At 40.1% G+C, this 23,806-nt stretch overlaps 1 protein-coding gene across 1 annotated transcript in view; it reads left to right on the top strand.

The window, feature by feature from the left end:
* Positions 1–23,444, top strand: part of ptprua (protein tyrosine phosphatase receptor type Ua) — a 243,005-nt gene extending 219,561 nt beyond the window's left edge. The window contains exons 24-30 of the mRNA XM_069681002.1: positions 1,580–1,715; positions 4,265–4,414; positions 7,705–8,019; positions 11,965–12,090; positions 16,195–16,352; positions 17,735–17,870; positions 22,405–23,444. Of these exons, the coding sequence (XP_069537103.1) occupies positions 1,580–1,715; positions 4,265–4,414; positions 7,705–8,019; positions 11,965–12,090; positions 16,195–16,352; positions 17,735–17,870; positions 22,405–22,467 (1,084 nt within the window). The 3' untranslated portion in view covers positions 22,468–23,444. The remainder of the gene's footprint in view (positions 1–1,579; positions 1,716–4,264; positions 4,415–7,704; positions 8,020–11,964; positions 12,091–16,194; positions 16,353–17,734; positions 17,871–22,404) is intronic.
* The last annotated feature ends 362 nt before the right edge of the window (positions 23,445–23,806 follow it).

Genomic DNA, 23,806 nt, shown 5'->3' with positions numbered 1-23,806 from the left:
GCTTGCCATCCTACAGTCCTCTTCCTATAAACGTTATTTTGTTATGAGTAGAAGCACTGCTGTGCGTCCCCGTGTGAGTAACAAGCAGAGTCTTGTGTTGTGAATGTTTGCCCATGATGCGCCCTTTAAATACCAGGAACATACTGCAGCCACGGTAGCACCATGGGCGTCTTGATCTTAAAATGAGGTGTGGTCATGCAAACGGGTGGCACTTTGCTATCTTGAGGATGCAGAAAGCAACTGCGCGATAGACCAACAAAAACCTGGTCTAAAGTCTATATCCTCATTTTAAGACCAACAAGCCCATGGGCGATAACGTGGGCGCAACATCACTTGCTATTTACACAACGTGGGCGCCGGGCGTGAAAATGACGACTGCGTCTGCTGGGAAATAGCAATGAGACTTGCACTGCCACGCTGGGTGTTCGATAGGGCCCATTGTGTGTTACACAAACATTGTGTTGGATCTGCACTGAGAGCATGGAACACATACGTCACACAATAACACAAACTAACTGATCAAGTGATTCTAGACATATAAAGCATTTAAAATATTCCAAAATTGACATCAGAATAATCAAAAACACCAGTGTAACCACTTGTTTCTGTGGTAGGTTTTTTAGAGAAAAAAAAACACCCTTTAGACTCTTCAGGCAGTCTCAATGCTGTATTTTATGATGTAATACAGTTTAAAAAGCATTTATATTCTTAAAACAGACACAACATCTAATAGACACACAATGTTTGATTTTGAAGAAATTATATCAAAATGTCAAGGATACGAAATCTTGATTTTTTTCTACACTCTACTTTTCCAACCCGATTGCGTTGTGAATTACGTGCCACCAAGTCAACACAATTGATTAATATAGAGCCGCATGTATAAAAAATATCATCTTTATAAGCTTATCAAACATGAGCAATATGAACATGGGTAAATATCTCTGAAGGTTTTCAATAATGACTAAAGATGCTGAGATGTAATGTTGACTTGGTTATATTTCAAACCAGTCTGCGTCTGTACAACAGCTCTCTGCGGCTTCTAATTCTGATAAAGCACTGATCCTTTGCATCTTATCATAAATGATGGGCTTGCTTAGCAATGTTGATGCACTGCAGGGAGATGTTTTTTTCTGTTCAGTGGAAAAAACAGGAATTACTATGAAGACAAATGTATTCTTGTGGCATAAAACACCCCACTGCAGGCACTCAGATGGGTTTTAAAGTAACCAAACTGCACCTGGAGAGGGCTGATGCATTCACAAACACCCACTCGTGCCTTTATTGCAGTGTTAGACCCACACATGGAAGGCATAGGCCAGTGCATAGAGCATTTTTAAATGTCTTAGCACTCTCTACCTAATGGTTTTCCACTTGCAAACTCCATCTTAGATTTTTCTCTGATATCAGAGCACAATGGTCACTGTATTTCTTTTCTTTCTGTCCAGAACAAAGCCTCTGATTATACTTCACTTTGGGCAGAGAATCTCGATCTTTACTAAAGGCTCCCCGCAGGGACTTTTTCATTTCAGTGTTGTATTCAGGCTTGTCGATCCTTCTCCCCTCTCCTTTGTACCAGTATGGGGGCAGGCAGGACCGGCTGCTACATTGTGCTGGATGTCATGCTGGATATGGCCGAATGTGAAGGAGTGGTGGACATCTACAACTGTGTCAAGACCCTCTGCTCCCGACGAATCAACATGATCCAGACTGAAGTGAGTGGGCAGGCCGCTTTGTACTTAGAGAGGCTGACACTGTTAACCGGAAACTCACACTTTGATCTTCACAGTATGAAGCTGCTGGTAGACCATAATTTTCATAGCTTGTATGTTCACTGTTATAGTGCATTTTTGCACTTGAATTTATTCTTTTCAGGTGAAAAAGCCTCTAAAACACATTCTTATGATAAATGGCAGTGGAAGAGGAAGTGTTCAGATACCCTCCTGAAGTTAGCAAGATATAAAAATACTCCATTACAAGGGCAATTTCTGGATTCAAAATTATTTGCTGTAAATGCCTGCTTTGGTGTCAGACAAGAATGATAAGACCACCTAAGCTCAAAGAATAGGGGAAATGACCACGACCTCCGAACACCACATTACACAGTGGTGGAGCTAAAAGTGTTTATATGAGGTGTTGCAAATGCAGGGTGCATGTAGGAGGAGAAGAAAGGTTTTCTTGTGTTAGAAAGAACCAACTGCAGTGTTTTTGTTCAGTGTAAAACAGGATACATCAGCAAGCATGATTCATAAAAAAAAGAATGCATCTAAGGACCAGGTGTGATGTTGTAAAAATGTGTTCTTTCAATTTAAAGCAGTAAAAAGATTGAGAGTTTGGGTTGAAATCAGTGAAATTACTTTCATACATTGTTAGGTTATCTAACGTACACCATGAAAGTAACCGTATGTTATGTACGTTACCAATTAAGTAAGCAATGACTTTGAGTTTCACAAACTCCACCTGAAAAAGGGATCCCTAATGACTTTCCAGTTTCAGTTCTTTCTGTGGCAAAGACGCACAATTTTAACACTATATGTGCCACCACTTTATTATGGGATGTCAAGAAGTTGCTGTCATGTCATGCATCTGTGAGACCAAAAAATAAGCTTAAAGCTCCTGTGAGGAGTTTTTAGTTGGATTTGAAACAGAACTGAAATTAATTCTAATTACTCTAAAGGGCACAAAAGCAAACCAGACCATCAGCGATCGATTATTTCTGTTTGGTTATTTTTAATGCCTGAAACTGCTGGCGGGCTGAAAAGGTGTCAGACGAAGCGATCAGCTGCACGCTGCCTTTGTTTACATTTTCCAGGTTAAAAATGTAAAGTGAGTGATGCATATGACTGTTAAAGAAAGCAGGATGAGATTTGTTGTTAAAAACTACGAACAAAATCAGAAAAAAGATAAGAGGTACGACTTTGTCCACAGGGGGCGCCAAAATCAACACAAACAGAAAGTTCCTCACAGGGGCTTAAAATGCTAAAAGGATTCGTAGGCATTAGCGGCTAGTTGCTAATTGGACTTAAAGGTTTTTTTTATACCTTTTTTTTTAACTTATTTTAAAAAGAAAAACCTAATTGTCTGTCCGCCTTTTAAATTGTATTTCATTATTGCTGTTTTTTTTATGTACTTAAATAATGCTCTAGCTGTAGTAGTAGTCTTGTGGAGCTTATGTAAACTATTTTTTCAGAAGATTTCACACAATTAAATGATAATACCTCAAAATTTAGACCTCTAATGTATGTTAATTTGACAATAGCTGCCAAATGAAAGAAGTGCCCTAAAGTTGACAAATGTTTCATTAACAGAGTGAAATAAAGGTATAATGTTGCAAAAGTAGCTGTACATGGTCACAAGTGTTATAGAAAAGCACGGTATTATTGAACGTGTTATTCAAGGGTATAATGTTTATGGTCCAAAGGCCGTTAAGTAAAAATCATTTTTCTACACTCTCACAATATGTTTATTATATTTAAGCAATAACTTCCAAAGAAGAAATCTAATCTTTATAATAATCCATAATCCTTAAAGTTAGGTATCGACATTCAACACATTGAGATACACTTTGGTTTTGTAAAAGGGAAAAAAAATACTGTAAATAATTACGTTCAAATCTTTAAATAACCAAAACAGAGAAAGACATCCATTACTGTAGTAAACACAAGCATTAGAAGTCAGAAAATATTTTAAAATGTTCTCTTATTAGAGCAAGGCTGTGAGGGGAGGCAGAATAGTAAATACCAGGACAATTGTATTTATCTCCCTTTTAATTTCCTCTTTTCACCTTTCAGCTGAGCAGAGCTGCTCCACCAGCTGAATACTTAGTCCTGCAATTACAGAGCACATTAAATATGTTAAATAAGTTGAAAGAGGAACAGTTAAATGTCTGTAATTTTGAATGTACTCTCGTCTCTTTGATCTTTTGTTTGCTCGGATGTCAAAACAAATCTGCTAGTTTCCTCGTTAATTGCACAGCTCATGACGTTGTTTAAGGACGGTGTGTGGGCAGTGTTTGCTCCTCTGATGTGTGATTTCTCTACGTTTTGCCCATTTTTGTACAATTTTCTGCTTGGAAACAATGACTAAGAGTGGGCACGGTGATGTGAGGAATGTTTGACAGTTTTAACTAATAGTCAACATCCAGCAGCAGTAATTAAAATATGCATTGTTGCTCACAAGTGGGCAATTAATAGTTAGGAGGTTCATAAGTGCAGTGAGGGTTTTTGTGCGACTTTGTAAATTTGTGAATGTTTTTGTCTCCTAGGAGCAGTATGTGTTCATCCACGATGCCATCCTGGAGGCTTGTCTGTGTGGAGAGACCGCCATCCCTGTCAATGAGTTTGCACTCACCTATAAAGAGATGCTGAAGGTTGACTCTCAGAGCAACACCTCGCAGCTCAGAGAGGAGTTTCAGGTAAAACCCTAGACATTTCATTTCATACATTTATTCATTCCCAAAAGGACATTGAGGTTTCTCTCATTTCCAATGGCATCCAGATTACAGGCACATTAAAACAAGCAAAAAGAACAAATATAATCAATCACAAAAACAACAGAACCATAGAAATCAATTATAACAGTTACAATTTGAAACACAGTGGCTAGCCTAGTCCTAAATTCTGTAAAGGAGGGAAGACCTTTAATCTTTAAAGTGTGTTGGAGGCTGTTACAGCATCAAAGGAAAATGCACATTTGCCAAGTTCAGTGCAAGCTCGAGGGACATAAAGAGCTAGCCAATCAGTAGAAAGAGTCAGGTAGTCTCCGAAGTTCCATTCCAACAAGTTTGTGATGTAAGGAGGTAGCTTACCTATAATGCCTTGAAAATATACTAATTACTCCCGTTAAAATGATCTAACCTAGCTGTTTTGACTCACATTAGAATGAGCTAAGCTAGCTGTTATTACTCACATTAAAATGAGCTAAGCTAGCTGCTATTACTCACATTAAAACGAGCTAACCTAGCTGTTATTACTCACATTAAAATGAGCTAAGCTAGCTGCTATTACTCACATTAAAACGAGCTAACCTAGCTGTTATTACTCACATTAAAATGAGCTAAGCTAGCTGCTATTACTCACATTAAAACGAGCTAACCTAGCTGTTTTTATGTACAATAAAATGTGCAAAGCTAGCTGTTTTTACTCACATAAAATGGGCTAAGCTAGCTGTTTTTACTCACATAAAATGGGCTAAGCTAGCTGTTTTTACTCACATTAAATGAGCTAAGCTAGCTGTTTTTACTCACATTAAATGAGCTAAGCTAGCTGTTATTACTCACATTAAAATGAGCTAAGCTAGCTGTTTTTACTCACATTAAATGAGCTAAGCTAGCTGTTATTACTCACATTAAAATGAGCTAAGCTAGCTGTTTTTACTCACATTAAATGAGCTAAGCTAGCTGTTATTACTCACATTAAAATGAGACAAGCTAGCTGTTTTTACTCATATTAAATAGAAACATTTCCTCTGACGGTGAAGTACACTGTGAACCAGACTGCAGGAATTAGCGCAGCACCTGATTGAGGTTTTCTGTCAGAGTCTGTTGACATTTTCTTTTCCATTCACCGTGTTTAAACACCGCTGTATCCCATACTATGTTCTGTTTAATGTATACTTCATGTGCATCTTCAGCTTTGTAGATCTCTCTGTCGTAACCTTCAGTTTTTGCATCATTTAACCTTTATTGCTTTCTCTCTGCTGTTTTCGTCTCTACGTCTCTGACCAACGTCAAATGTACTTCTTTTGGCAGATTGATATGATTACAGTTAGGTCTGCTCTTCATAACAACGGTCTGTTATCGAAAAAATAGCAGACCTGTGAATGCTGTAATTAACAGATCAGAATCAGGTGTTTCACACAATAAAACCAGTTATTAATCTTAGGGCAGAGTGATAGACAGAGTCCAGAGGCTTAAGAGTTGAAACTGCAGTAAACCTTTAAATTACATCACTGTAGAAACTCATAGGAACACTGCTTCAACTATTCTCTTCCTACTACAAAAATGAAAACTGGATTGGTTTCAGTAAAGGAAGCCAACTTTCTGTCGTGACTTGGAGGTTTAAAGTTTTGATTTCTAATCCGATGTTCTTTTTGTCAATGTCAGCAAATATCTCCTCACAGCTCACCACCTATCCATATTTTTGTAGACAGCCAAAGTTTTTCACAAGGAAAGTTGCTCGGCACAAGCCACACAATAGCTGCCCACGAATATTCAGCTAACATTCTGGCCTGCCATGATATGTTGTTGTTGTTGTTGTTGTTGTGATTTAACTATAGTCGCAAAAGAGTTAATTCATCGTGCTGGCACTGGGAAGTTTCTCATCCTTTCTGCTTGTTAGCTTTTTTAGCAGAAACTGTAGCAACTGTTTCAGAATCATTCTCCTTTTTAGCTCAGGTTTGATCTCCACCTTTTGGTAAGTAACAAGAGTAATAAGACAACCTGATAGTCCTTATGGCTACCCTCACCCCCCTGAGCCGCTTCAAACAGACCTCATTGCTCATTATCATACTTAAGAGAATTTTCTAGAGAATTTCATGTGTCTAGCATGAAACAGAAGTTTAGCCACATGGCTACGCTAACCTCCTTTACCCTTTTACACAGTGTAAATATAACATTAGGAGCCAGTTTGTTAGGTACATCTAGCTAAAATGGAGTATAGCTAAGAGTTAAGAGTCTAAACTTTAAATATGTAACTGTAGGCTTTAAAGAACCTACCTACCCAAACCTCTCTGTATAAGAAGTTAAGCTTAGTTAAACACTGAAATGTGACCCTCATTTACAAATTAGACAACGGATAATCCAAAGTCCTTGACCCCACTCTATTCCTGCTATTATAACTGGGATTCAGTCTTTAGCCTCTTAATTGGAGCTTTTATATTTGCCTTTTTAAAAATACGCCGTGTCTTTCACTGTATGTCCGTCTGCTCTGGCTCTTTGAAATAAATGGGTAGTTAGCATGAGATTAGTAGCCATCAAGGCTAATGCTGCAGTTAAACATGAAAACCTTTATTGCTCAGCAGAAAAGCATGTATTTATCTTTATGTATAGCTATAGCCTTGTTCATTCAATGCCACAAATGATGATGTTATTGATTGAGTGACCTTTGGCCAGATTAATTTTTCCATTCCTCGAGCAGCACAATTACCTCCTCACAGTGGTGCTCATATGAGACGTCCAATAGGACAGCCTCTCATAATTGTAGCTTGTTACCGACACAATATTCCAGTTACGAGCTGGAATTTTCTATTCATTTGTCCGAACCAATAGGGAGTCATTGACACTATGAAGCAACCTAGAAAATCAGTTCAGTTCAATAGCCATTGCTTGGTAATGTCTTTATTTATAATGTATGAGATTGCGCTAAATATGTTTTTATCCATTAAGCCCTGAAGGCATTTTGACTGATAATTAATGTGTTTTTAAAGTTTCCCTGAGATGATTGGAGATAGTTGTGCTTGTCAAGTATTGACAGCGAGGCTGTTTGAGTGGAGAATGTTTTTACTGCATCTGTCCGTCTCTCTTTGATCCCATTTCTGTTCCACTGCGTCTGTCTCCTCTTATCTTAATCTTCATTCTCAGTCTTTCATTTTATCTCTGCATCTAAAATTTAAACACATTCTCAAACACACATGGCAACCTTTCTAATTATGCTCTCTGCACACTCCATCCTCCTCCTCGTTCTCATCCTCCTCCTCCTCCCTCAGACTCTGAACTCGGTAACACCTCACCTGGATGTGGAGGAGTGCAGCATCTCTCTGATGCCCAGAAACCGCGAGAAGAACCGCAGCATGGACGTCCTGCCGCCGGACCGCTCCCTGGCCTTCCTCGTCACCACTGAGGGAGAAAGCAGCAACTACATCAACGCGGCTCTCGCCGACAGCTTCCTCCGGCCTGCCGCCTTCGTGGTGACACCTCACCCGCTGCCTGGCACCACCACTGACTTCTGGAGGCTGGTGTATGACTACGGCTGCACCTCCGTGGTGATGCTCAACCAGCTCAACCAGTCCAACTCTGCCTGGGTAAGAGGAAGGGGGCTATTTAAGCAGCTGGAGAGTAAACTGTCTACACGTCTCTTTGAAGTAGCACTAATTTTATTGCTAATCTCATTAAATTGAGCTCCACCTTCTTAATTATCAGCTTGTAATATTGTCATAGGTAGCTTATAAACGCACTGCACAACAGCAACTGCATCAAAGCTGGATTGTGATCAGTGCCTATGTATATGTATGTATGTGCACACACTGAAGCAGAGAAAACCCCTCCACACATGAGTTAAATTTTTTCTATTGCGTGTGAAATCATTGAGACAGATGGACAGGCGCTCCAAAGCTGACGCAGAAGGCTGGTAATTGGTGTCCACATGAGGAATCAAACTGGGCTCTGGTCAGCCTCAAGTAGCTGGAAACAGTGAAGTTAATCCAGACACAGTTCTTTGAGAATGAAATTAAATCAGCTGCGTGCACCTTCTGACACATCTGGAAGGACGAAAATCCTTGGGTTGTGCTTAACCAACTTAGATTAACACGAATGATCCTACAATCAAACTAGTGTCAGTTACTCAAAGCAAAAACAGATATTTTCAATATAACAATACAGGAATTTACAGAGAAAAATATTACGTCTACACTCTCAACAGCCCCTACTGACAGTCATCATATTAATATTCCAGTGGTATATTTTGCATTTATATTTGCAGAAATCATTTATTTTAAACCTGTTTAAATCCTTGTCGTTTTCTCTTATGTGACTTTTTGTGGTTTAACTTGTAACACCACAGCAGCATGTTCAAATGTAAAGCAGGGGTTACCTGAAGGAGATCCGGGGAATGCAGAGTGTCAGGTCCAATTTCCTTCCAGTTTCTAACAGTGCGAGTTCCAGACCAGAGCAAAAGTAGAGAAAGAAAATAAGCAATGTAAAACAAAATGCTGGCAGGCTCCTCCATAAATTCTGTCCACTTAGCCAGCAGACTCTCCTACAAAGAACAGATCCTCCTCCCTGGGAAATCAAACGAGCTTTCTTGTAAGTCGGAATATTCTCAAACAAGAGGAGCTCTTTTCATTCCTGGGTAGAAGGAAAATACACGTGTATTCTAACTCCTGAAACACCTCCACTGACATGGACCTTGTTAAACTTTTTGTTTTGGTACTTCAATATAAAGTCTCATAGGTAAAAATAGGCCATTCTGCTTTTTGTGTCTGTGAAATTGATCTCTGTTGCGCACTGGGGCTCGCACGCCAGTTTCAGTTATTAAAAAGTAAGTGAAGTGTTGTAGCAGCCTAACATAATAAAAAAAACAGATATCTCAATTTCAACATTTGATTATTATTAACCCTGAGAACCCTTAGAAATGAGTCTGCCAGTTTCTACATTGGTATGTTTGCTTATTTTTTCTTTTAAGTGCTTCATATCCCTAAAATCTGTCAAATCTGGGCTCTGAGGTTATTTAAATCTTTAAAGCATAATTATTAATGCACGTATTGTGCCATACAAACGTTTTTTCATCCGCTTTAGGTAAATAAAGATGCAAAACATATCTAAACAAAAATCAATTCTGTATGTTAGATCATTAAAAAATAATTCTTAATAGTCCATAAGTTATTTGTGAGATAAAGTAATTATGCAGCGTGCAATCTCATAACCCATCGGCCATATTCTGACAACGATATCGCCTCCAGGACAACGGTGAACATGTCGGGCGTGTCCGGTGCAGCCAGCAATTAGCGATAAAGGACTTCCAGTCAAGACGTCCTTTTCTGTGCACTTACAGTTTGTACAGTCCACTTAGCAGCTTGAAAGCGACCGTGTGTTCAGATCAAAAGTGAAGCTAATTTCGCCCCTCTAGATATGTCTGCAAAATAAACACTGTCATTTCTTGGTTCATTCCATGCCCGGGAGGAGCGCCCGTTCATCTGTTTGTGCTGAGTCTCAGTTTCACTGTAAACAGTAAGTTACACAGAGGCTGCACTCTGGCTTACTTCAGCGGGATGAAGCCGAAAAAGAAACAGATTTTCTTGTGATCGACTTTAATTAACGGCTCTTCAGTTTGCTGAAATAACAACATCATGATGCAGATTAGGAACAAGTCAACATGAAGCTTTGTCAGGTCTGTCCTCAAGAGGAGAAGAAAACTATTTTAAAATGAGACCTTTGTTGAACGGAGGTCGGAGCCATCATTTCTGATGCATTGGAGGAAGTCGGGAAATCTAAACGCTGAACGGCTTTCTTGACACAGCGTCAAGGGAATTTGTCGAATTGTTGAATTTCAGATCTAGAACAGACAGTTAGCTGAACTTGCTGCAGATGTCTGTTTATAGAGATCAATAAGAAGCTAAATCGTCGTCAGATGGGAGCCAGGATTTCATAATTTGCCCGCTTTTTCTCCCTCTTTTTTTCCTGCACACGACGCAACCTGCTGATACGTGATTGGTCAATATTACTCGGACACAAGCGTACTACAAACAGAAACCAGACTTTCCGTCCCTAAACTCTAAAGTTTTTTATGTCAAACCTGTAAATAGAGATTATGCTGAGTGTAAAGGTCCCTTCATAATTTCATCAATTATAACTGATTGTGATGTAATTATCTTCAATTATTAATTTCCCTCATTTGTACAACCTACAGGTAATGTAAGTTATGCTTTAGCTGTAATGTCTTTTATTTTAGGTCAGTTGAAACAAGATTACGCAATGAACAAAGTGATGACACAGAAAAGAAACCTTAGCTTTCTTTTGCAAAAAGAAGGAAGTCATTATTTAATTTACATCAACTATAATAGGATTATGTAAGAAGCGTTCTCCCACTGCTGCTTTCAAAGGGTTAATCTTTTACCAGTCAATGCCCGCCATACGTCCCAACAGCCCTGCATATGAGCTTAAAAAAATATCTGCTGTCTATTCATTTATATTAATAACTGTTAGCAGTGACAGCATATCATCCATAGCACTCTGTCCTTCAGATAAGAGCTGGATGTGACTCACAGTAGAGTGAGGAGGGGTCATCACTCGTCTGGCCTTTCTCCGCCACAGAGCTTCAAACCTGCATTCAGGCCGTCCGTTTAATTCGCTCGCACTGTCTCCGCATTAATACGTTCTTATCAATTCCCCCATGTTTGCCCATGCGTGGGTTTGTTCTGCCGTCTCCCTATCACCACTCTGCCACCGTGTCATGTTGGATTCCCTCTCAACATTTCCAGCCATGCCTGTCAGCCGCAACCTGTCCTTCCTCTGTCACTCTTTTCTCCGTCTTCTTCTTCCTTTCCTTTCTTGTCTCTGGCTTTCCAGTGGATTAACAGACACTCTGAGTTTGCCCTCGGAGCTGCCTGTCTCCTGTCTGAATGTATAAATATTTATCTCCCCTCCTTTCCAATGTGACCTGCTAATACCCTTCTGTCAATGTGAAATGCCATTATCACTTCCTACTCCAGGGGTCCCCTCAACCCCAAAGTGACCGCAGCACACGTCAGCATGTCATCGTCGCTCTCCTGTGTTTTTTCCCTCTCCCGTTGGCCGGGGGGACGCGTCTCACAAGCAGCGGTGATGGGAGACCTTGGCTCGTTGCGTGCACCAACCTCTTGGCTAACTTCCTGTTTATCTCTCCCAGGCTTAGCCAAGGTCTCCTGCTTCATTAATTTATAAAGTGCTAATGGTAATGATTTCAGCTCATGAATAATTCAGGCTAGGTGACCACTGCTCATGTGAAGGATTGTTCCCGGCAACGAGCAGGTTGTTTTTTTTCCTCATTTAATTTACGGTTGCTATTTGTAGATAATCATTGTCATTTAGGCTAATTGTCTCTGCTGTCAATACTCAAGTGTCTTGTTACCGGGCTTCACCATCACTGGCTGCTGACATAATGATTTGTCCTGCCTCAAGCAAGTGAGGGCTAATGACCTGTTAACCTCTCTCTTCCATCTTCTCCTCTCTTGTCTTCTCTCCTTCCCTCTCCTTCCCTTCGCTTCTCTCAGCCTTGTCTTCAGTACTGGCCTGAACCGGGCTTGCAGCAGTTTGGACCCATGACCGTTGAGCTTCTATCCAGGACGTCCGACGATGATGTTATCATCCGTCTCTTTGGGGTCCAGAACATCACTCGGGTAGGTGGATCCAGCCCACCATAAAACAGTCCCATGGTCTTACTTATGAAGATTGTGGAGGAAAGTTTCGGGTTAATCAGGAGCAACCTCTTCTTAAAATACATTCTGGAAACTAACAAGCTTTAAGACACGATAACCTTTTTGCTCTTAGATCTGGTCTAGTGTGAGAGCATGACGTGTCTCAGATGAGTGATGGTATTGAAGTCATTTTTAAGTGTTTCCATTATATTGTCTGAGTGATACTCAGAGAGATGATTTCAAACGACTCGTTTTTGTTACACTGAATGACCTCGATCTAACTGCGTATTTGCAACAAAAGGTTATTTCAATATCGAACAAAAAACACAAGATATGGTCGTGTTAATATAACACTTCTAGGGCTGTCAAAATAATGTGTTCTTTTCAATTTAATTATAAATCGCAAATCTACTTTTGTGACTCTATAAAACGTGCTGCTGATGAAGACAGTCGACAGGGCAGACACTTAGAGGGAGAGAGACAGAAGGGGGGGGGGCAGCTGCTGTGTGCACAGAGCAGAGGTGCAGGCGTGTTGGGGACTGAAGGGAAACGAGGTGATCGGATTGCAGGGGTTTGTGAATTAACACAACAATTATAGCACAATTAAAATAGTTTAACAAGAAAGAAAGAAGGTAATGCAGACTAAATAAGTCGACCTGTGAAGCAATGCTTCAAAGAGAAGTTACTGATATGTGTGTGATTAATTCAGATTAATTCATCACAAAGCCTGTAATCAGTTACATTTATTCTAATCGCTTGACAGCACTAAACACCAAAACTCAGTTAATCATGCTGAGAAAAAAAAATACACTTTTACTTTGGATTTTATGTTTATATAGAGGTAGTGGTCAAATTAAAGTAAGGACCATTACACTAAATGAGGAGATGAGCAGTTTTTATCATTAATTAAGTCATGATTTGACTTAATTATTTTCTCAAAAGTCATTTTAGATTTTTCATCAGATAATATAGTTGTGTTTCATATGTTGCCTGTGTGTATGTAAGTCTTTTGTAAATTTAATTTGCTTAAAGCTCTTGTGAGGAATGGTCGGTTTGTGCTGATTTTGGCGCCCCCTGTGGACAAAGCTCTTATCTCTTTGCTGATTTTGTCCTGTACATGCTTAAGTGGTGGTATTTTTTGGGGGGTTTTTTAGATTACTTTTTTGGCCTTTGGCTTTATTTTAAGGACAGCTGAAGATAGACAGGAAATGTTGGGAGTAGAGAGTGGGGGATGACATGCACCAAATGATCGGCAGACCTGGAGTCGAACCTGCGATCAGTGCGACGAGGACTGTAGCCTCTGTACATGGGGCGCCTGCTCTACCAACTGAGCCAAACAGCGCCCCCTAAGTGGGTTTTAACAAAAACAGCTCATCCTGCTTTCTTTAACAGTCATAGTATCACTCACTTTACATTTTTAACCTGGAAAATGTAAAGGCAGCGTGCAGTTAACCGCCTCGTCTGACACCGACCCCCTGCCACCCGTTTCAGACAATAAAAATTACTATATAGAAATAATCAATCTTGTCGCTGATGTTCTGGTTTGGTCTGGCTCATTTTCAGTTTCACAACCAGCAAAAAACTCCTCACAGGAGCTTTATTAAGTCACAGAAATGGACATTTGGTAAATGGTAAATGGAGTGTACTTATGTAGAACTTTTCTCATCTTTGTGACCACTCAAGGCTGCTTTTACACTACATGTCACATTCACCCATTCACACACACATTCATACGCTGATGACAGAGGCTGCTACCTAAAGTGCCCAACTGTCAATCAGTTATCACATTCATACGTTGGCTATGCCACCGGGAGCAATTTGGGGTTCGAGACCAGCTATGCATTAGCAGTGCTGTACCTTAACTGCACTCAGCAGAGCTTGGTGAAAGGCGGCACATTGGTTGAGTTTAATGATTCCCATTTATTTTCTTCACATTGTCCACCCTATTTTCCCCTGACTTAATCTCATGAAAGGATTTAATTGCCTTCAATTTTCTGTTTTCACAGTAAAGAAACTGTGTAAACTGAATCAATCTTAGTTGCCTTGACGCGTCAGTTTGACAGAGTAAATGGAAAAATTGCTGTTTAATTAGATGTTTTTTGTTCTAATCAAATGACATGTGTTTCTTGTAATGTTGGATGTGGACAAAAGCTCTGGCTCATGTCCTCCCTCGGCAGAGGACTGTTCCAGCTCTGTCCTGCTGTGGGAGTGGGCATTTCCTGGCACTACATCAATCCATTTATTTTAAAGAGTGTTAATGAATCTCAGCATTAATATAATCATTCTGAATGGTGACCCAGGTGCCAGCAGCGAGAATGATATACAGCTAATAAACCTACTTTCTACGCATATGAACACCATGATAATCTAATTATCCACATAGAGACCTCTTCAATAACCAGATAAAGTTTTAGTAATTATTTGATTATGAAAACATCCAATATTTCATTATTGCATTTGTGTTGCTGAATGTGTTGTGTGTCTGTGTGTACACCCATGTTTGGGTGTCTTAGCAGTGTAGTTTAGCTCCAGCTCCCACTTTTTGTCGCGTCTCTTCAAGCTTCCTCCCTCTGACCTCAGTAGGTGCCCAGCAGTCTCCTGTAGATTCTTCCTGCAGATAGTTGAGCAGATGTGTCCTTGTCCCAAAGCCTCCTTTAGTTGACAGACACTCCAAACTCCTGCCCCATCTTACCTGACCCCTGAAGTTATTCAGTCAGTGCACCCTTCCTCTCCCACCAAGCCCCTCAAATATCTTGACACCAAATCAGAAACTTTTCCCACACGACCTCTCTGCAGGACACCGAGGACACAGACTCCACAGATCAAGACACGGCTAGCCTCTGTCCCAAGAAGGTACTGCTTTGTCCAGTAGATATAGGGAATGTGCGACAAGTAGTGTTGTTGCCAAGTTATAAACTGTTACATCTGGGTGAAGGGTAGGCGGAGCTAAGCGGCTGCTTTTTTTCGATCTCTGCCAGTGTTGCGAGTAAACAGTAATCTACTAGGGCTGAACAAACAAAGAAAAGATGGATGACTACAGATACAACATCAGAAATAAGTGAAAATCCAGAGACGCTCAGATGAAGCAAACAGTCTAAAAAAGAAAGCGACCGTCAGCGAGGAAAATCAAGAGTTACAACCGGAGCCAACCGTGGACGTCACACATGCAGCACTGTCTAGATATCTGGGAAGTGTGCTCCCACAATTACCGTTTATCGCCATAGGTGCCACCAAAGAGAACGGAACTGAGATCTTTGAGATTACAACTTTAAACAGGACATGTTAAACTGTCTCCTGTGATCCTGTGTGCAGAAAGCATCCTGGAAGAAGTCCAGAACAGAAGACAACAGCTGGATGTAAACATTTGTTATAAATATTCCATGAGGTACCTTTCAGGTGCCATTTTCCAAAATCCACTGAGCCTCCCCTTGCTGTCTTTGGGCTTTTTGACAGTTAACCCAGAAAGCCTCAGTTCTTCATGTGCTGGAGGAAGAAAGTCCAAACCCCAGACTGTAGAAGCAGATACTGTAAAGAATCCAGGCTAAAGTTTTCAGCGACATTTAGAGCATGAATTTGGGTTAACCCCCCTGCTGGCATTTCAGAGCCTATATATCATAACTTGAAGAAGATAAAGACAAGAAGGCCTCAGCTCAGCTTTTTTTATTTTTACTTGATGTATAAAAATGATTTTTTTATTTCAAAAGATCATGAAAGATAAATCATTTTATATTTGAGTGATTTTCTGCTTTTCAGCTACAGTTTGCAGTTTTGATCCATCAGGTTCGATGGTATGGCGATCTATGATAAGGTCAATTCCAATAACATTGGACATGAATTTTACAGTACATTCATGCACACTGCAACAGCCAATTACAAGTTGTGAACGTGAGCCCCACAGTTGAACTTGAGCAGGCTTGATGTGTTGACAGAATCCCCTCTGGCTGATTACCAGACAGATGTTTGAATGTGGTTGTGATGTGTGGAGCATACGTGAGGGGATTAATGCATATATGATGGCTTATATTGGAAGAAAATAAAACTCTACTCTGTTTTTCCTCCCTCTCCAAAACTCTTACTCTCTTTTAGCTCCAGGAAGGCCAGCTGGTGGTGCGTCACTTCCAGTTCCTGCGATGGTCCCCATACCGCGACGTGCCCGACTCCAAGAAAGCCTTCATTAGCCTTCTGGCTCAGGTTCACAACTGGCAGAGGGAGTGTGGAGAGGGACGCACCATTGTCCACTGCCTGTGAGTCCGCTTACATACATTTAATTTGCACATATATGTTTTTAATGTCCAATAAAAAGCTTGGTTCTGTTTTGACACATTTTGGGGTCGAAAAACTAACAGATAAAAATGGCTTTGTGTTGCTCTAGTAGAGATTGGTGGAGCCCCCAGCCACGAAATGTTCTGTAACAGCTGCAATGTAAACCTCATGGACCTTAAAGTCTTCAACTAAAGTTCTATCGCTCCTTTTTTTTTTATCGTGTGCATTTTCCCACAATGATTACATTGCAGGGCGGCATTTGTAATGCAGTGGTTAACGCTGTCACGTCACAGCTAGAAGGTTCATAGCTCGAATCCCGGTTTGGACGAAGTGGGCCTTCCTGTGTGGAGTTTGCATGTTCTCCCCGTGCATGCGTGCGTTCCCTCCGGGTACTCCGGCTTCCTCCCACAGTCCAAAGACATGCTCGTTAGGTTCACTGGTGACTCTAAATTTCCCGTAGGTGTGAATGTGAGCATGAAAAGTTGTTTTATCTCTATGTCAGCCCTGTGATTGACAGATGATCAGTCCAGGGTGTAACCCCGCCTCTCGCCCAGTGACAGCTGTGATAGGCTCCAGCTCCCCCACGACCCTGAGTGGGATAAGCGGTATAGATAATGAATGGATGGATGGATTACATTGCAGTCATTACAGCCTGATTTGTATCTGCAGGCTGCAATGATCTACAGGAGAAATTCCCAAAACTTTTTGCACATTTAAATACACTTTTTTCATGAGTGTTCCTAAAGTTTTTAATCCAACTTTTACATCTAGTATGACTTCAACATCTTATACATTTTATTCTTGTCTGAATGGACAAAAAGCCTTGAAAACAGCTTTCATGCTCTCCATTAAAGTCTAGACGTTAGAATTTTTGTTTTAATAAGAAGGCACGCAGCATTCATATTTTTTACCTGGAACTGTTCATTAAAACCTGCCATGGCCAGACGTAAAAAAGCTGCATATTTTGTAGTTATTACATCTCATTTACACTGAGCTGAAGAGGAAAAACTCCCCATTAAATATAGGACTCTTTACATTAGCTGCATTAGCGTTAGCATTGATCTCTGGGGGTCAGGCTGTGTGTTAGACATCTCTGTCTGATTAAATCCTCGCTCCTGAATTTTAATGAGAACTTCGCTCTGATATGTATCTTAAAAGTCTGCCAGTTGGCCTTTTTCTGACAGCATGCTTGATCTGTGCTCAGTCAAACTGTGACATTTCACTATGCAGCTCCCCCCTCCGAGGGACTGTCTGAGCTGCTCTACCACATCTTTATTAGGTCACTCGTGTCTTAATGCTTCTTTTCTGTGTGTTTATATGTGTGTGTCTTTGTGTCTGTGTGTCTTTGTGTGTTCTGGAGTAGGAATGGTGGCGGTCGAAGCGGTACGTTCTGCGCCTGCACCATGATCCTGGAAATGATTCGGCACCACAGCATGGTGGACGTTTTCTTTTCTGCCAAAACGCTGCGGAACTCTAAGCCAAACATGGTGGAGACAATGGTGAGCAAGGAGAAGTCTTTATCTCTATTTAACGTTTTATATCACACTTTGCTGCTGCCTCAGGATATGTCAGAAAGATGGAAAACTCTTTTAAATCTTTCTGTATTTGTACCAGTATTTATTCATATATCTATCCAAAACACAGGTTGAAGAGAAAATTGTGCTGCAAAACACTTTAAATGTATGAGAAGAAACTTTAAGATATGAAAATTTGCATAAAAAGTCAAAGCAGAAGATTCTGATTTGAAATCTCTCTCTAGGTAGAGTAAATAAGACCGGAAGACGTGTAAAAAGTGTCAAGTTGAGGGATTTTCTGATGCCCCATGACTCCAATTTATGAACACACAGAGACAAGAAAGAGACGAAAGAGAACAAACACACCTGGGGTTTTCATAAGGCTGGAGATTAATCTGAGTTAGCCTGGTTCCAGCAGCCTGTTGCCAAACCTAATCTCTGTTGATATTTGGTTGCCCCACTGAGACACGTCTTCATCTTAGCCACTGGAGATTAAGTCTATTCTGCCTAAAGTATTGATGCAGAAACACTTTGCTTCGCCACAGTGAAGAAGCTAATGTCTAAAAATAGCTAATGCTAATCAAACAACAAAAAAAAGGTTGTTAACAAGAACAAAGCACGGTGATAAGATGATACTTTAATAACCTTATCTACAGCTACTGCTTAATAACAACAGCAACATCGAGTGGTGAGACTGTAAATTAGACACCTTTGGTGTTAAAAAGAAAGATATTATTAAACTCATTATTGCCAACACTATAAAATAAGTGTTTAATGTCAATATACCAGCTTTACTAGGCCTAAATCATAAGTGCTGCACTGTTTCCAAATGATTTTGTGTAATTATTATAAGACTGGACACCTACTAAGAGCTAGGTGGAAGTTTTAAGTTGTAACTTATGCCTAAGTAAAAACTATTTCAACACTTAACAAGTTTGTAGTGCAAATATTTTGACCTGAGTTAGAAATAACTTTTAAACTTGGCTACATTTAAACCTGTGCATAGCTGGTGCAACCCAGTGAAAACCTCTGAATTAGTGCATTGCCTTCCTGCAAAGCTAGCCAGCTACTAAGATACATACCTGAAAAAATGGTGCAAGAAAAATGGCAGAGATGCATGAATGAGATCAGCATAGCTGGTGTGTGGTCAGCGCGTATGTTAGCTAGCTACAGTTAGAAATGAGCCTTACTCTCTGTCTGAACACCTAAAGACTATTTTAAATCATGTAGTGGTGTATTCTGTCATGTATTCATGTATTTAAGTTAGTTCAGTTAGCTGTTGTTTGTGTGCTCTTATTATTTACTAAATAACTGGTCAAAAAATAAAACATTACTTTATGTTTGAATCAACACCTCCGTTTTCGGTTCCGATTCAAAGTTCCATTATTCAGATCTGAAATTCTGTTGTAGAGGAGTCGGTGTTACCAATCTCTCCACCCACAGCAAATTAGAGACATAATGGCTTCAGAGGAAGGAGATCAAACATCAGTATGCAGCAAATGAATCCTCACACTCATCGTTTTGTTGTTTCTTGAATAGCAGAAGCAAAAGGTTTCTGACCCTTTCTTGTCTCACACTGTTCATGGGCTTAGTTTCATCTTGTTAGACGTGAGACATTAATTTCTGAGGACAAGCATGAGCGACGTTTCAAAGGAACGTAGGATATGTATTCATCATGTGCATGTGGATGCATGGTTAAAAGCAAGTAATTCAAAGGTTTAAAGGATAAGGCTGGAAGTATTCCATGTTTTTTGCTACAATAACAAATCCCATGAATACAACTAAACAGAAATTTCATCCTCTCTAAATTCTGTGTGACTCCCGTACCCTGTCTGTGGCACTCTGCCTCGAACACAGCGCTTCCTACTTGAGATGTAAATCTTCAGAGGATTAGCTTGACATCTTTGTAGATACACTCATTGACCGTCTTGCAGATGGTTAGATGACAAGATCGATAATGCTCAAATTTCCCCGCTAAGTATGAAGCTACCTTTCAGCGACACTTGTTGCAGGGAGTCCCAAAAAAGTACAGCCAGACGATGGTTAGCTTAGCCTAGCATCACGACTGGTAGCATTGGGGAAGAGCTAGCCTGGCTCTGTTTAAAAATAACAACATTTTAGAGTTGCCAACAGCAACTTATTATTATTATTATCATTATTATATCTTTTCTTTTTTTAATTTCCATAATATACTATTGTAAAAACAACAAATTGTTCTGTATGGGGGATATGTGCTGAAACATTTCTTGGTTGGGTGCAGTTGCTGTCTTTGGTTGTAACGGACCGAGGATAGCTCAACCATTCGTTTGAAAACAAGTTACTTGTCGATACAATTTCCTAAACAAATAATTTCTTAAAACTGCGAGCCACTGTAGCCTTTATCAAAGGTCACACAAGAGAAACAGCAGCAGATTAAAACACATTTAGCTCAGTTGTATTTCCTGTAACAGGATGGTGCATGTGGGGCTGACCCAGAATAAACCTGGTAATGAATGTTTTTGTCTTTAAAAAAAACATTGAGCTCAGTGCCACACAGGAGTATAAAATATCAGGCTTTGATTCACACACAGTACCTTTAGCAGGGTCTGAAGACAAAGAAGTGGAAGTGCTGCTGGGTCCTTATCGCATACAGGCGCTCTTTCGATACTTCAGGTTTGCTGTGGTTATTTTGCCTTGTGCAGGGGTCATTGCATGGAAGAAAACCACCTTGGTCTTAGACTCGTGGTTGGTTTTTGCCATGTGAAATAAAGACATTTAAATTCCACATAAATCCTACAGAGTGCCTCGGATTGTTTTTTGAAGGACGATTGTATTTTGCACCTTTTGATTGGGTTCATTTTTTTCACCCATGCAATGACCCCTTCACAAGCTCAATTAACCCGTAGCAGGGTATCTGCAGTTCTTGAGAGGTCTTGGAAAACTTACAATTATTAATTAATTTGACAAAAGTTATAAATATTTTCTCTTATCTGTCAAAGGCAATTTATTTTAGTTTTGAGCAAACACTTGCCCTATGCCACTAATGTGCGTCCATGTCATGTTAATTTAATTGAATATAAATCTTAAAGAATTATTTATATACACTGCTGAGTAGTCCTAAAAAATAAATATAAATTATAATAAATAATTCAAGGTCATGTCTTTACTTCTGGTTTCCATGAAACTTTCATAAATAGGTCGGTAGTCTGTGAAGCAGGTATTAAAGTACATTCTGTGTGGTATTAAAAGGTTTTACATTCGACATGGTGGGCTCTGCAGAAACTCTGCTAGCAGGATCATTCAGTCTTGGTTTCAGTCAGCAAATGGGCTTTATTTACAATGAGACAGATTTAATTTGATTTGAGGTCCAATCGTTTGATTGCTTTGCATTTTTACTTCTTCCTTACTATTTGATTTCTTCTCATGGGGACAATGGAATTATTTTACTGCATAACACAGTAAAGTTAACACAATTATAAAACATGAACAGCCTGAACATTGCTGTGCTAAGAACAATATTGCAAACAATGCAACACTTCTGAAAGACTTGTGATTTGCTCATTTACATCAGAGTTGTTTTCTGTTATTGCATTCGGCATCCGTCTGAGGTATATGCCCTGGAAGTGAAGACTTATTTCTGTCACATGCAAGAACTATTTAAAGTCTTGTTAAGTTTTTCATTTTCACCTTTTTAAATATATAGCGTTTTCAATAATAAATTCCCAATGTCCTTAAACGAGCACTTTCTATTAGCAGCATTGTAGCTTCTTAATATTGATAACATTTGTCAAATCTGTGTGCCAAAGAAACTACAAACTTTATTAACATAAATAAATTAGTTTCAACCAATTAATGAACTTTTGTCATCGCTGGGGTCTAGTATTATTTGGTAAAGATAGCTGCCATCTGATCTTTACACTTGTCTGACGGCTGCTTCTGCCACCATTAGGTCCCGATCAGCACGTTTTGCAGGCTGTAAAACATGAGGCGCTCTGCACTGCCTTTTCTGCTGAAGCCTACGGTTTAAAAAAAAGAGCAGCTCGCTGGGCAACCACCCAATCATTAGCTGTCATTAACCTAACCGTTGTTTTGTAAACTGACAGAAAGCCCGCCTCTTCATTAATCCAATTGGACAATGAGAAAAAACGGCAATGACGTCCGGAGCTTTTCTGCTTAGGGTTGAAGTTTTCCCCAAAACGCGAGGAGCACAGAGCCAAAAAACGGCGCTCAGCAACACAAAAGCAGTGCACAACAAGCTAACCTATCATTGACAACAACTACAAAAAAGCTGCCCCCAGCTGCTAAAAGGCGTTCTGTCTGATTGGGACCTCAGATGTCGTAAAAAGTGTCCAAAAAAATACCTTTTGCTAATATGTGGACTGGTGGAGGCCAAGTACACCAATACCAACATCAGTTACAACATTGAATCTTCTGGAATGCACTGGATATATGAGTATTAAAATGGAAAACTTGATGGTTATAGAAATGATTTATTGTTTACAGGTTAAACAACGGTGGTGTTTTTCTGTCCTTGTTCTAGGAGCAGTACCGGTTCTGCTATGACCTGGCCCAGGAGTACCTGGACTGCCTGGAGGTCAGATAGCACCAATCCCTCACTTCTCGTCCCTCTTTGAGGAGAAGGTCTAGACCCTGGATCGTGCATCCTGCCTCTTTAGTCCATGTATACAGCTCTGGTTGTGTTCTTCGCCATGCCTGGATGAAACATTGTCTGCCATAAAGACTGACTGAGAAACTCGCTGGACAACTTGTAACATACTTCTGACCCCCTTTTTTGCTTTTCCTCGGCGCTCTGATCCAACCTGTACTCCTTTGTGCCACTTTACATCTGCCAAACCAGAGGACACCTGACAGGAGTTCATTTTATATCCAAACCACTGTAAAGGCAGCCGGACTTCCTGTTGACACCAAGATGACAGGATTCAAAGAGTTCAGCTGTGTCCTGCCTTACTATGAACAAACACTGGAAGGGAACTACAGTTGATTCCGACCGCTGGCTGATATTTGTGTTTGTTTGTAACACTGTACATGGTGCAATCTGCTGTTGGTGAACATCCCATGTTGTACTGTACTATATTGAACTTTATCATGGGTAAGGCTGATGATTGGAGGTTAACTGACGGTGAAAGGAAAGACGTCTGTCATATCTGATGGACATATTTGTACAGTAAAGTTGTCTTGGACCTAATTTCTCTTTATTTATTTTAAGTGTACATAGGTGTTTTTTTTCTCCTCTCCCCCCCCGGCTGTTTCTAGTTGTTCTCAACGTCTTATCAATGTGCCAATCCATCTCTCTGTGTCTGTAAATGGGGACCACTTCAGCATCTGCATGCCCAGTCTTAAGTGTTTCATCGCAGTGTGTGGCCCAAGTCTGCTTTAGGGTGGATTCTGTGACGCGAATCCCTCCGCTAGTCCCGAGAGATCTGTAAGAATAACCACGTGTTGCTGTGAGAAGACGGCGAAAATCTGTTGCTTTCTAAATTTGTATTTATTCAATGTGTTTTATTTTCTAAATAGTGTATAAAACAGGAAAAGAAATAAAATATGTTGTTGCCTAACAACCACGGTTTCTGGAGTGAATTTTTGTTTCCATCTCACTGGCAGGGTCAGGTCCAGGTGCTCCCTTAAAGAACCTCATAAAAATAGATTCATCAATGAGCCAACTGGGACTCCTCCCAAGAGCCCCTGGACTAGAACCTCTTTTTTTGTTTGTGTTGCCACAGCTTATTGGAAAGTCAATCAAAAAACCACAAAGACCCAAAATCACCTCAAACAGACAAAACAACCTCAAAGAACCAAAATAACCACAAGTTGACAAAGAAAATATGACAAAGAGAGACTTAAAGGCCACAGGAAGACAACAAACAACCACTCAGGCCAGAAATTGCACAAAGACTTAAAACAACTATAAAGAGACACAAAAT

Source organism: Semicossyphus pulcher, unplaced genomic scaffold, assembly GCF_022749685.1.
Source record: "Semicossyphus pulcher isolate SPU_LCO1_2020_fin unplaced genomic scaffold, fSemPul1.0.p SCAF_5, whole genome shotgun sequence".
NCBI lineage: Eukaryota > Metazoa > Chordata > Actinopteri > Labriformes > Labridae > Semicossyphus > Semicossyphus pulcher.
The sequence above is the reverse complement of the archived record's forward strand: the minus strand, read 5'-3'. Positions and strand labels throughout refer to the sequence as shown.